Source organism: Nyctereutes procyonoides, unplaced genomic scaffold, assembly GCF_905146905.1.
Source record: "Nyctereutes procyonoides isolate TBG_1078 unplaced genomic scaffold, NYPRO_anot_genome, whole genome shotgun sequence".
Lineage (NCBI taxonomy): Eukaryota > Metazoa > Chordata > Mammalia > Carnivora > Canidae > Nyctereutes > Nyctereutes procyonoides.
This window is the reverse complement of record NW_026575126.1, coordinates 66,549,491-66,562,147: the sequence shown is the minus strand read 5'-3', so window position 1 is coordinate 66,562,147 and position 12,657 is coordinate 66,549,491. Positions and strand designations below refer to the sequence as shown.

General features: G+C 41.8%; 1 protein-coding gene across 4 annotated transcripts in view; it reads right to left on the bottom strand.

The window, feature by feature from the left end:
* CYTH3 (cytohesin 3) overlaps positions 1–12,657 on the bottom strand; it is an 88,318-nt gene that overhangs the window by 41,622 nt on the left and 34,039 nt on the right. Inside the window, exon 1 of one of the 4 annotated variants that reach the window (XM_055339235.1) lies at positions 4,128–4,149. The exons of the other annotated variants lie outside the window; for them this stretch is intronic. Within the exon in view, the coding sequence (XP_055195210.1) occupies positions 4,128–4,134 (7 nt within the window). The 5' untranslated portion in view covers positions 4,135–4,149. Of the gene's footprint in view, positions 1–4,127; positions 4,150–12,657 lie in introns of those variants that run through there. 4 annotated transcript variants of the gene reach the window in all.

Below are 12,657 nucleotides of genomic sequence, written 5' to 3'. Positions count from 1 at the left end.
TTTAATTCCTGTCACAATCCCAAAAAAATGGGGCGCCTGAGTGGCTTAGTCACTTAAGTGTGTGCCTTCAGCTCACATCCTGATCTTAGGGTCCTGGAATCTGGGTTGGGCTCCTTGCTCATCAGCAGGTTGCCTCCTTCTCCCTCTGCCGCTCCCCCTGCTTGTACATGCCCCCCCCCCTCAAATAATCTTAAAAAAAAATCCCAGCAAGATTTTTTATAGATATAGAGAAGATTCTAAATATATCACTATATATATATATATATATATATATATATAAGATTATTCTAAAATTTATATGCCAAGTCGAAAAAATCAGAACAGCTAGAGCAATTTTGAAAAAGATTAAATTGGAGTAACACTGAAAGAGATCTCCAAAGAGTCATTCATGGAGCCAACTGATTTTTGACAAAGGTACAACAGCAATTCCATAGAGGATGGTGAGCTTTGCAACAAATAGGGCTGAAGTTACTGGATCTTCATAAGCAAGATAATGAACTTTGACCTAACCTTCACACTTTATATAAAAATTAACTCAAAACGGATGACAGAGTTAAATTTCAAATGTAAAAGAATAAGGCTTTTTGGAGAGAATCTTGAAGGAGCTAGAGCTCAGTAGAGTACTTCGACAGGACACCAAAAGCTCTAACCATATGAGAGAGTTAATAAACCAAATCTCATCAAAACTAAAACCTTTGCTCTGCAGAAAACGCCGGTAAGAGGATGACAAGGCAGGCTACAAATTGGGAGAACTTTCTGTAAGCCATATATCCGATGAAGGACTCTACATCTAGAATGTATTTAAGGACTCTCAAAACTCAACAGTAAAAAGCAAACAAGCCAATTGAAAACAAGCAAAGCATTAGAAGAAACATTTCGTCGAAGATGATCCACAGATGGCAAAGCAGCACATGAAAAGAAGTTCAGCATCACTAGTCATTAGAAAAATGCAAACAAAGACCACAAAGAGCTATTATTACTTATTATTACAAGAGCTAACATAAAGACGACTGACAGAGGATCTATGGGGAACCTGGATCTCACACACTGCTAATGTGGACGTAGAAAAACTCTGGAAAACTGCGGCAGTTTCTTATAAACTAAACACACACTTACCAAATGACCCAGCAATATCATTCCTAGACATTTAACCCAGAGAAACTTAAAAATGAAATGTCCACACAATGTCCATTATATGCAAATGTTCATAACAGTTTTACTTATGACATCCCCAAACCGGAAACAACCCCAAGCATTGTACAACAGGTGAGCAAATAAAGACATTGTGGTCCATCTATATACACCTTGGGATATAACTTTGCAACCAAAGTGAATGAACTGGGGATCCCTGGGTGACTCAGAGGTTTAGTGCCTGCCTTTGGCCAAGGGCGTTATCCTGGAGCCCCAGGATCAAGCCCCGCATCAGGCTCTCTGCATGGAGCCTGTTTCCCCTCTGTGTCTCTCATGAATAAATAAATAAAATCTTAAAAAAAAAAAAAAAAAAAAAAACAGTGAATGAGCTACTGACACATGCAACAACTTGATGGGTCTTAAGGGTATTATGCTGAGTGAAGGGGGGAAAAAAAAAACCCACCCAACCTCAAAAGGTTACAGACTATGATTCCACTGACATAATACTCTTGAAATGACAAAACTATAGAAATGGCAAACAGATTAGTCGTCGCCTGAAATTAAGAATGGTCTGGGAGGGGGATCCCTGGGTGGCTCAGCGGTTTCGCGCCTGCCTTTGGCCCAGGGCGCGATCCTGGAGTCCCGGGATGAGTCCCGTGTCGGGCTCCCGGCATGGAGCCTGCTTCTCCCTCTGCCTGTGTCTCTGCCTCTCTCTCTATCATAAATAAATAAAAAATAAATCTTTAAAAAAAAAAAAAAGAATGGTCTGGGAGAAAGGACAGCAGGTATGACTATAAATGGGCCGGCAGGACACAGAGATCTTTGTGGTGACGGAATAGTTCTGTCCTGACTGCAGTACTGGTTACATGCATCTACAGGAGTGATAAGATGATACACAAATACACACACCCACTGCATCAATGTCAATGTCCTGCTTTTTGAAACTGTATTACAATGACACAAGATGTAACCAACAAGAGGAACGGGGTAATGGGCCATGTAAGACCTTTCTGTACAACCGTCTTTGCAACTTTTTGTGAATCTGTAAGTCAAAATTTTAAGTTTTGAAAAGCATTCGTATCACCTAAGGAAAAAACTAGGTGTCTTCTATACCCTGATGACCAGAAAGAAGAACTGGTACACTCTGATCTCCAGATCAGGTATTATGTCAAGAGTATTATGTCAGTGAGAAGGTCAGGGAGAAGTGGCAAGGGGAGTGAGGAAAGCCACTGGCTCCAGAGCACTGTGGTCCCTCCTGGGGTGGGGGAGTGCCAGGTTCATCACAGCCTCTATGGGGTCAGGATGGGGATGGGGTCAGGATGCTAATGAAACACCAGCCAGAGACCAGAAATGTCAGGGTCCATCTACACTAAGTGAATATTAGGGCTGACTCAATCTAAAAATACAACACCATAAATGGAAACAAGGAGAAAATGTCCAACCACTGTTTCTGAGCTGCACATGGCATCTTAGCTATATCCCTGCCATGATAACATCCACTGACCTGGAGGATTCAAACATTTTAACATCTAGGGAAACAGCAGCCCAGGCAAATGGTACTATGAAAGGCTGACTCTGAACCTGAACCAATTTGTTAGATGCTACACTATATGACACTATAATAAAGATATGCTCCACATTTCCAGTAATGGTTAATTTTTATTGGACAGCACAGCTAATATGACAAAAGAACATTTTAAAAAGTGGTTCCACAGGAGGCACCTCAGTGGCTCAATCAGTGAAGTGTCGGACTCTTGATCCCAAGCTCAGGTCTTGATATCAGGATCCTGAGTTCAAGCCCTGCATTGGGCTCTGTGCTAGGCATGGAGCATACTTTAAAATTTTTTTTTAAATAATAAAAAATAAAAAGTGGTACCACATAACACTCTAGTTGGCCTGCTCTTAACAGTCAATGAATCAGTAACTAACAAATTTAATGTGAACTAAACACTTGCAGGCAGCCTTTACTGATAGGCAAGTAATTTTCTCCATCATTTAAAGTAAGCAGAAGTAAGGGTATCTCACTTCTTCTCTCACTTCTTCACGTGTATGGAGGTTAGGTATAGGTCTGTATACAGAAATTAATTCTCCAGAATTGCAGGAACAGATAATGTGTGTGATTACAGAAGTCAAATCATCAAAACCTGTGAGTTTTTATGCAAATACACTCTTTTCAGTTTCCACACATAATTCTCACTGATTCACAACTCTATCCTGTTCACTCATTTTTTCAAGTTTTTCTATCACACCAAAAGCAAAAACACATGCTCATGCAGAAGCAACAAAAGAAAAAGCAGCTACAACCCCGCCACAGAGATAACCACAGTTAACATTTCAGATTCAGTCTTCCAGAGTACAGTCACATATGCAAAATCAGATGAGAAACAGTGCAAAAACACTTGTTAAGTGTTTAAGTGGGATGGGACTAATGATGATCTCTGATGCTTAGGCAGGGGGGGCATCCAGGTTGTACCAGTGTGCCTGGGTCCTGTTTAGTGCCACTTGTTTTCTTATAATTAGCAGCTTACTCTTCTCCGCTTGACTACACAAACCAGCATTTCATAAAACACCATTTTACCCTTTAAAAAAAAAATCAACTTGTAGAGATAATAGTAATCAATAACCACAAAATTCAAGTCTCAAGTATCACAAAACCAAAACATGGCTTTTACTTCAAAACTAAGTTTAGTAGGTCAAAATTTAATCTCAACCCTTCTTTATTTCAAATCAAAACTCACTCCCAAAGGGCAAAGGCTGCACTCAATGGAAAAATTAATCTAAATAGCAAGACCAAACAGAGAAAGAATGATTAGCTTTTATGCATCCACTTATTTGCAAATGCCAATTTCGTAGGTCCTCCATACTTAGTTTACAAAAACCAAATATGCTTGTGTTGTTTTACAGAACTGTAGCTATAGCTTTCACAGAGAGTGACAGTCAGTACTGCATCAAGTAAAGGTGAGCAACTTTCACCACATACAAGCCTGTGCCCTTACCTTTCATTTTTCTTCCAAAACCTTGCCTTCAAGCCATGCTCTTTCTTCGATCTTCCAACTTTTTCTCTTTCCCACCAGCTTCTTTCCATCAATCTATAAACATGTTCAAATCTCTCGTCCCATCCACTGTGACAGATCTGAAGGAATGAGTTCAATCTCTTTTTTCTTCATATAAACTATTAGAAAGAGTAGTCTGTACTTGCACTTTCTTAAATATAGAGATGATCTGAACACATTAATAAGCTTAAGTCTACACTTAGTATAGACTGAAAGGTATTAAAGTCCTAATAACAGCAGTGTGCTATGAACTCATACAAAAATAGGTTAAAAGATCAATGGAAAAGAATATAGAGCCTAAACACAGAAGCACATATAAAAGATATTTAAAAGAATAACCTCTTCAACAAAGAGAGCTGGAACAACTGAATATCCACATACAAAAGAACACAGTTGAACCCCTACCTCACACCATATATAAGAATTAACTCCAGGGCACCGGGGTGGCGCAGTCAGTTGAGCATCTAACTCAGTTCTGGCTCAGGTCATGATCTCAGGGTTATGAGACTAGGCCCCACATCAGGCTCTGCACTCAGCATGGAGTCTGCTTGGAATCCTCTCTTCCTCTCCCTCTGTCACCACCCACACCCCGCATGCACTCACTCCCTCTCTTTCTCCAAAATAAATAAATAAATCTTTAAAAAAAAATCAACTCCAAATAGATCAATGAGCTACATGTAAGAGCTAAAGCCATAAAACTCTAGAAGAAGACATAGGAGTACATCTCCATGACCTTGGATTTGGCAGTGCATTCCTAAACACTCAAATCACAAACAAAAGAAAAAATAGATAAATTGGACTTCATCAAAATTTAAAACTTTTGCAAAAAAACATTATCAAAAAAAGTAAAAAGATGACCTACAGAGGAGAGAAAATGCTTGCAAATCATGAATCTAATAAGGGTCTAGTATCCAGAATACATAAAGAACTCTTAAACTCAATTGCAAACAACCCAATTAAAAAATTTAAAGCACCTGAACATTTTTCTAAAGGTACACAAATACCCAAGGAGCACATGAAAAGATCCTCAATGGTATTAGTCATTAAGAAATGCAAATCAAACCACAATTAGATTGTACTTCAGACCAACCAGAATGGCTATAATAATTTTAAGGGGGCTATAATAATTTTTTAACCAAAGATACTAACAAGCTTTGGCAAGGATGTGGAGAAATTGGAACCTTCATACACCGCCAACAGGAATGTAAAATGGTTCGGTTGTCCTGGAAAATGGTTTAGCAATCTCAAAAAGTTAAAGAATTACAAAGGATCCAGGAATTCTACTATGTATGTACCCAGAAGAACTAAAAACAGACAAACAATTACTTGTACAAGAATATTCATAGAAGCACTATTTAAAACAGACCAAAGGTGGAGATAAATATCCATCAACTGATGAGTGGATTAGCAGGTTGTGGTGTGTGCACATAGTGGAATATTATTTAGGGGAAAAAATACTAATATCCACTACCACATATATAACCTTGAAAACATGATGCTAAGTGAAACATGCCAGATGCAAAAGACCACATATTATGTTTCCCTTGATGCTAAATGTCCAAAAAAGGCAAATCTCTAGGGACAGAAATTAGAATAGTGTTGGTTGGGGCTGATGCAAGGAAAGACTGCACCCAGTAATGAGGGATCTTCTTGGGGTGATGGAAAGGTTCTAAAATTGACTGGGTGATGACTGTACAACTCTATAGATTTACTAGAACTCACTGAACTATATAGTATAAATGGGTGAATTTTGGAGCACCTGGCTGGCTCAGTAAGAGGGACAGGGGTTCCTTGATCTTGGGGTTGTGAGCTGGAGCCCCATGTTGGGTGTAGAGATGAGACTTAAAAATAAAATCTTTTAAAAAGCTAAAACTTTTTTAAAAGGGGTAAATTTGATGGATGGGGATATAAATTGTGTCTCAATAAAGCTGTTAGGAAAAAAAAAAAAAGCTTTTTGATGAATCCTTCTGTTTTGAGATCCTAGCATCCAGGATCCTTGGTTCCCTACTCTGCCATCATGTGCCTGTTTGTCATTTATACATTCTGTGCAGTCCAACAGTAGAAAATCTAGGGGAACCTGGGTGGCTCAGTGGTTGAGCCATCTACATTTGGCTCAGGTCGAGATCCCAGGGTCTGGGGATCAAGTCCCATGCATTGAGCTCCCCTCAGGGCGCCTGCTTCTCCCTCTGCCTACATCTCTGCCTCTGTCTCTCATGAATAAATAAAATCTTTACAAACAAAACAAAACAGTAGAAAATCTTGAACATGCAGCACACAATGGTGAGGCTCAAAACAAATTCTAAACCAATGTTTAGCCTGTTTTATGCTGAACTAAACATCTAATGTTAATAAAGTCTGAAATACAAGACAAATCAAGACAATACAGTATTACTTATGTCACACTGTCCAAAGAGATGTGTACATATTTACTATCACATATCCAATGGAGCATTCAGAGAAATTACTCTGGGTATACAGATAAACATTGTCCAAATAGGGCCTACATTACTATGAAGCTTGCAAAAAATTAAAGGTGGAAAAGGCTTATGCTGAAAATGTTATTTAAGAAGAGGGTTGGCACCTGGGTGGCTCAGTTGGTTAAGGGTTTGACCCTTGGTTTCAGCTCAGGTCATAATCTCAGGCTCCTGAGATTGAGTCCTGTGCTGGGCTTCACACTCAACCCAGCGTCTGTTTCAGATTCTCTCTCCCTTTCCTTCTGTCCCTCCCGCTCATGCGCGCACACACACACTCTCTCTCTTCTCTCTCAAATAAATAAATATTTTTAAATAAATAAAAGGGAGGGGAAGGTAATTTTGGTTTTGTTTGGTTTCTCTTTTTTTTTTTTAAGATTTATTCATGAGACACGGGGGGGGGGGGGGGCAGAGATACTGGCAGACAGGGAGCCCAATGTGGGACTTGATTCTGGATCCTGGGATCACATCCTGAGTCAAAGGCAGATGCCCAACCGCTGAGCCACCCAGGTGTCCCAGCGGGAGGTAATTTTGACTCTCAACAAAGAAAACCCAATTTGAATGTTCATCACCAGGAGCTCAGAAGAACAACAACTTGTGTCACTAGCCTGGAAAACCCTCCCTGAGGCAAAAAGGGTATGCTCTTAAAAGGCGATGTGCCTGAGCTCAGCTTCTGCTTTTAAGCTGAAAAATGAGGCAGTTCTCCAACTAAAAACCCGAGTTCCTCCCATAGCCACACCTACAAATAACATTCTCCAATAACCTCCCCTAGAACCCGACTCAGGTATGTTCTTATTCCTCGTCGGGAAGCGTGAACCACAACTCAGTCTTTAGCCGACTGGATACAGCTGTATAACATCTGGCATTCCACTTCCCATTCACAAACATCTGAAAGGTAGAATGCTTGAGGAATTTAATGGTAATGGGGTGGGGAAATGAGGGAGTGCTATTTTAGGACAAAGCAGGGTGGAAATCCATGTGGTTTCTATCTCACAGTCCAGGAAGGATGGTGGGGTCAGCAGTCTGGGCTGGAAACCCCACCGGAGAGTCCTGCAGCTACTCCATAGCTGAGGTTCTAGGAAATGTCCAGTTTTCTCCTGAAATTTCAGGCCGAAAAAAAAAATTTTTTTTCAGGCCGAGTTATCAGGCTTTGTAATGTCATTCCAAGCTCTGATTCAGTCAGGATCTCCAGGTAAAGCAACAGGACATCTCGAAGGTTACAAGAACATATCAGTTCCTGGGCAGCAGAAGCTGGATGAGGAAGGCTGGGCATTTCAGACTCCCCAAGCCTGGCAGACCTGGCACGTGGGTGTGCTCTCACTCTCCCCTAAATCCAGGGAATGACAGGAGAGGCTTTAAAATCAATCAATCAATCAATCATTAACTGCTTAGAAAAGTGGAAATCATTACAAAAAAAGAGAGAAGGGATCCCTGGGTGGCTCAGTGGTTTAGCGCCTGCCTTCGGTCTGGGGCGTAGTCCTGGACTTCCAGGATCAAGTCCCACGTCAGGCTCCCTGCATGGAGCCTGCTTCTTCCTCTGCCCGTGTCTCTGCCTCTCTCTCTTTCTGTGTGTCTCTCATGAATAAATAAAATCTTTAAAGAGAGAGAGAGAGCAGATAAGAACAGAGCAAAGGAGGGGTGGGGCACCTGGGTGGCTCAGTCAGTTAAGCACCTGCCTTCAGTTCAGGTCATGATCCCAGGGTCCTGGGATCGAGTCCCACATCAGGCTCTTTGCTCAGCAGGGAGTCTGCTTCTCCCTTTGCCCCTCCCCCTGCTCCTGTGCTTACTCGCTCTCTAATAAAAATAAAATCTTAGAAAAAAAAAAAAAGAATCAGAACAAAGGAAAAATCAAATCCAAGGAGAAAGCAAATGTATATACATGCAAAGTTTATGGCAGTATTACTACTGCAAAGTTTGCAACTCAGAGGAGTCCTAAAGCCTCAAGTCGCTGGATATAATATGTACAAATAGTTTAAAATTGAAAAGTTAAATAAGACAGAGGGACTCATAATGAAAAACATATGACCATCTCAATAGATGGGAAAATAGCATTTGATAAAATTCAACAGCCTTTCCTGATTTAAAAAAAAAAAAATCCAGCAAACTAAGAATAGAAGCTTTCTTAACCTAAGGGAAGGATCTCTGGCAGAAACCACCAACAAGCATCAGACTTGGAAGCACTCCCACTGAAGATGGGACTGAAATGATGCCCCTATCACAGTTGCTGTTCAATGCAGAAGGCCTGGCATATTTCCCCAATCTGGGATGGGGCTCTGCTTAGGAAACCAAAAGGAAGCATTTCCATCAACTATGCTTGTAATAATTCGCATATTTGTCTTTCTCCACCCAAATGGGCTGTCAAATTCTTCACCTATCTTCCAAGTCAGTAAGACCTCATAAAACTTCATTGAAAGTATCCCAGAAAATGTTATGATTTCTCAAGCGGAATATTCCACACTGAATGAAAACAAGTAACCTTCTCAGATGGTCCACAAGTTCTAACGTTCTGGAGAATGCATTAGGGGACCCAGATCTTTGCTCCGGGTCTGTTTATTTAATCATGACCATGTGGTAGGCAGACGAGATTTCCAAAACCACCAGGTAACTTACTCAGGTTTATTCTGACTAAAGTGCTCCTACTTGAAAACTTTGCTGATAACAAATGTGAAAATGTGAAACTTTCCTTCACTTTACATCCTGATTTAAGTGTTTAACTCTGCTAATCTAAGGCTCACAGAAGAATGGTCTAAAACTGTGTTTTCTTGATTCTCCAGTCTTCATGATCCAACCAAGGCCGGTCCACCTTCTCTCCAGCTGCAAAGAGGCCTGTGAAAGAGGACAGGCTGCAACAGTATGGCACATCCATAAGGGAAAAACAGTGTGTCCCTGGCCTAGAGGGACACTTCCTTTTCTATATACATTTGCTTTAAAGTCATACTTTGCCATAGCTACAGGAAAGAACCTACTCGACATGACCTCTAGCCAGGCTCTGTTCAAAATACTTAGCTCCAAATATGGAGTATTTTGGAGGAAGGGCAGGGGTTGGAAAGAAGTCTTTGTTAGAAAAGAATCAAGCTCTCAAGTTCGCGTGGGAGGGTAAGATTCAGCGGTCAGGCCACACTCAAAGAGCTAAACTGGTCGCAAGGAGGCTCCCCCCAAATGACCTTACAAATAAAAAAATGAACAGTTTTAAAGCCAGTAGAGGAGGCGGAAGAACTTCTTATCTGCATCTAAACCATGCTGAACTTTAACATCTAGCTTCTGGAAATCCGGGCTGTTCCTCTGAGAAGTACCCTCCCACTCTTCCAACCCCTCCCGCCACCCAGATGTACAACAGGATCCCCTCACACTTGAGAACACTCTATTTTGGAGAATGTAAAACCTGCCCTTTTCTTTATAGGCTATTTCTTCCTTCCACTGTTTTACCACCTTCTTTTCCTTCATTTCTGTGGTGAGAAAGGAACCTAATTTTGTTAGACATTTCCACCAGTAATCAGTGACTGAGGACATGGTGACAGGAGAGCATAGGACACTGCAGTGCCAAAGGAGCCTCTTCACATTCTGAAGGCTCCTAGAGCACATACAAACAGGATACAGAGGGCCACTGTCTATGCACACAACAACCACACGTTCTCGGAGCAGAGAGTAGCAGATGTTTAACAGCTGTCCAGCAGCAGAGTAAAACAGAGGAACAGAAGGTAAACCTTGAATTAGCCAAGGCAAGTACAGGGAAACCCAAGGAGAAATACACAGTGACTCAAGTTAGCCAGGGCACCAGCCTACCCTGACTGGTCGGCTTCTCCCATTCACTACTAATCGATGGCCAAATAAATAAAAGCAGTTACATCTTGATTTTAAACACGTTCCCAAAAAATGATCAAACATTTCTGCTTCTACTTTTAAAATACAGTGTTGCCAAGGGAGACCGCCAGAATAGGCAACTGTGAGTCCACAGCCCAACTCCACCCTCATGCGAGTTATTTTATCTCCCTATCAGTTTCTCATCTGAACCGTGGGGCTCACAATACCTATCTCCAGGATTTTTGTAAGAATTACAAGTGAGCTAACACTCCAAATGCAAAGTGCCTAGTATAACATCCGGCACCTAGTAGATGATTAGTTAAATGTAACAGTGAATAAGTACTGTCACTGCTGTTATTGTAAGTAATTACTATTAACATTCTTCACCCAGAAACTTATAAGGAGTTTATCCTTCTCAAAGTGGAGCTTCAGATACCCATTCTGCTAGGGGGAGAAAGAAGAAATTTTTTTAGTGTCTTTTTGAATCCATGGAGAGCGTCCAATGACTAATGCAAACCCCCAAAGGGACAAAACTAGTCAAAAACAAAAACTTGGAACCCCAAGGGACACCTGGGTGGCTCAGCAGTTGAGCGTCTGCTTTCGGTTCAGGTCATGATCCTGGGGTCCTGGGATGGAGTCCCGCCATCAGGCTCCCTGTGGGGAGCCTGCTTCTCCCTCTGCCTATGTCTCTTCCTCTCTCTCTGTGCCTCTCATGAATATATAAATAAAAGCTTTATTTTTTTTTAAATTTATTTATGATAGCTACAGAGAGAGCGAGAGAGGCAGAGACACAGGCAGAGGGAGAAGCAGGCTCCATGCACAGGGAGCCCGATGTGGGATTCGATCCCGGGTCTCCAGGATCGCGCCCTGAGCCAAAGGCAGGCGCCAAACCGCTGCGCCACCCAGGGATCCCTAAATAAAAGCTTTAAAAAGAAATTTGGAACCCCAATTTCCATCCTACTCTCTGAGGTGCCAGACTGAAGGAAAGCCTTGTGTCTTGGAGGACAGACGTTATGACAGACAGTTGGCTCCTCACGGGGCAATTTCCATGGCACAAAGTGTGACGGAGCCTAAGTGTTCCCGGGAGACAAGATGTGAGCTCGGGCCACAGAGCACAGCAAGGCTGCTCCATGCTCAGGTACACAAATGAAAAGGGCCAGGTACAAAGTCTTACATATATAGGCTTCCGGTTTGCGTTTTGAAAAATATACACATTCACTCACAGAGAAGCCAAGTTTCACAAACCAAATGTGAGAATGGTAGAGTTATAGATGGCTTTTACTCTATTTGTCATTTTCTGAAATATTTTATAAACTTGTACTTTTACAATCAGAAAAAAAAAATCAACAATGCTACCTCCATCTCAAAGTAAGCAAGGACTCTGTGGCTATGCAAGTTAGCACACAGCATGCCACAGTCCTGCCAAGTGCTTCTGCTATAACCTTCCAGGCAGGGTTTCCACATCCCCTTAAGTTGCCCAGGGCTCCCCGAGGGTCCTCTGGGCCTTTCCCCTCCACCAACTGTACCAACGACACCCTGGAATTTCTCATTTATTCTCTCTCAATATTGCCAAACACCTGCTTGGTAGCAGGCTCCATGGCCTATAATGCACAATGAATGAAACCAGAAGGACCCACCCAGCTTATGCTTTCTGTCCAATAAAATGGAAAGATCACATATACACTATTATTACAAAATGCCTATAAGATCTAGGAGGGAAAAGAGAGGATAACAGAAAACTCAGATTGAAGGTACAGGAAAGCAAAGGAGGTGGCATTCACATGGAGTCCCAGCCCCAGAGGCTGAGGAGCAGTCAGCAGACCAAGAGCAGGATCAGGGCAAAGGGTATTCTGGGCCAGGGGAATAGTATGAGCATAAAGACACAGACCTTGCAGGAGGACACAGCTGCTCACAGCTCATGCAACATCATGACAGCATTTCTCAGGCACATGAGGCCACCACAGTCTCCTCAGGAGCCTCACTACCTGTGGGTTTCTGCAAGCCCAAAAGCTGGACTTACTTGCTCATATGCCTGGAGCAGATCCATCCCTCAAGTTCTCATGCACATTAACCACACTCAGCATGTTTCTTTCGCAAATCAGCATGCACACTGATCAATTTACAATAAGAAGTAAAACTGCCTAACACACATGAGTCCCTGAGTCTACACTTACTGCATTCTCTCAGTGTTAACAGATCAA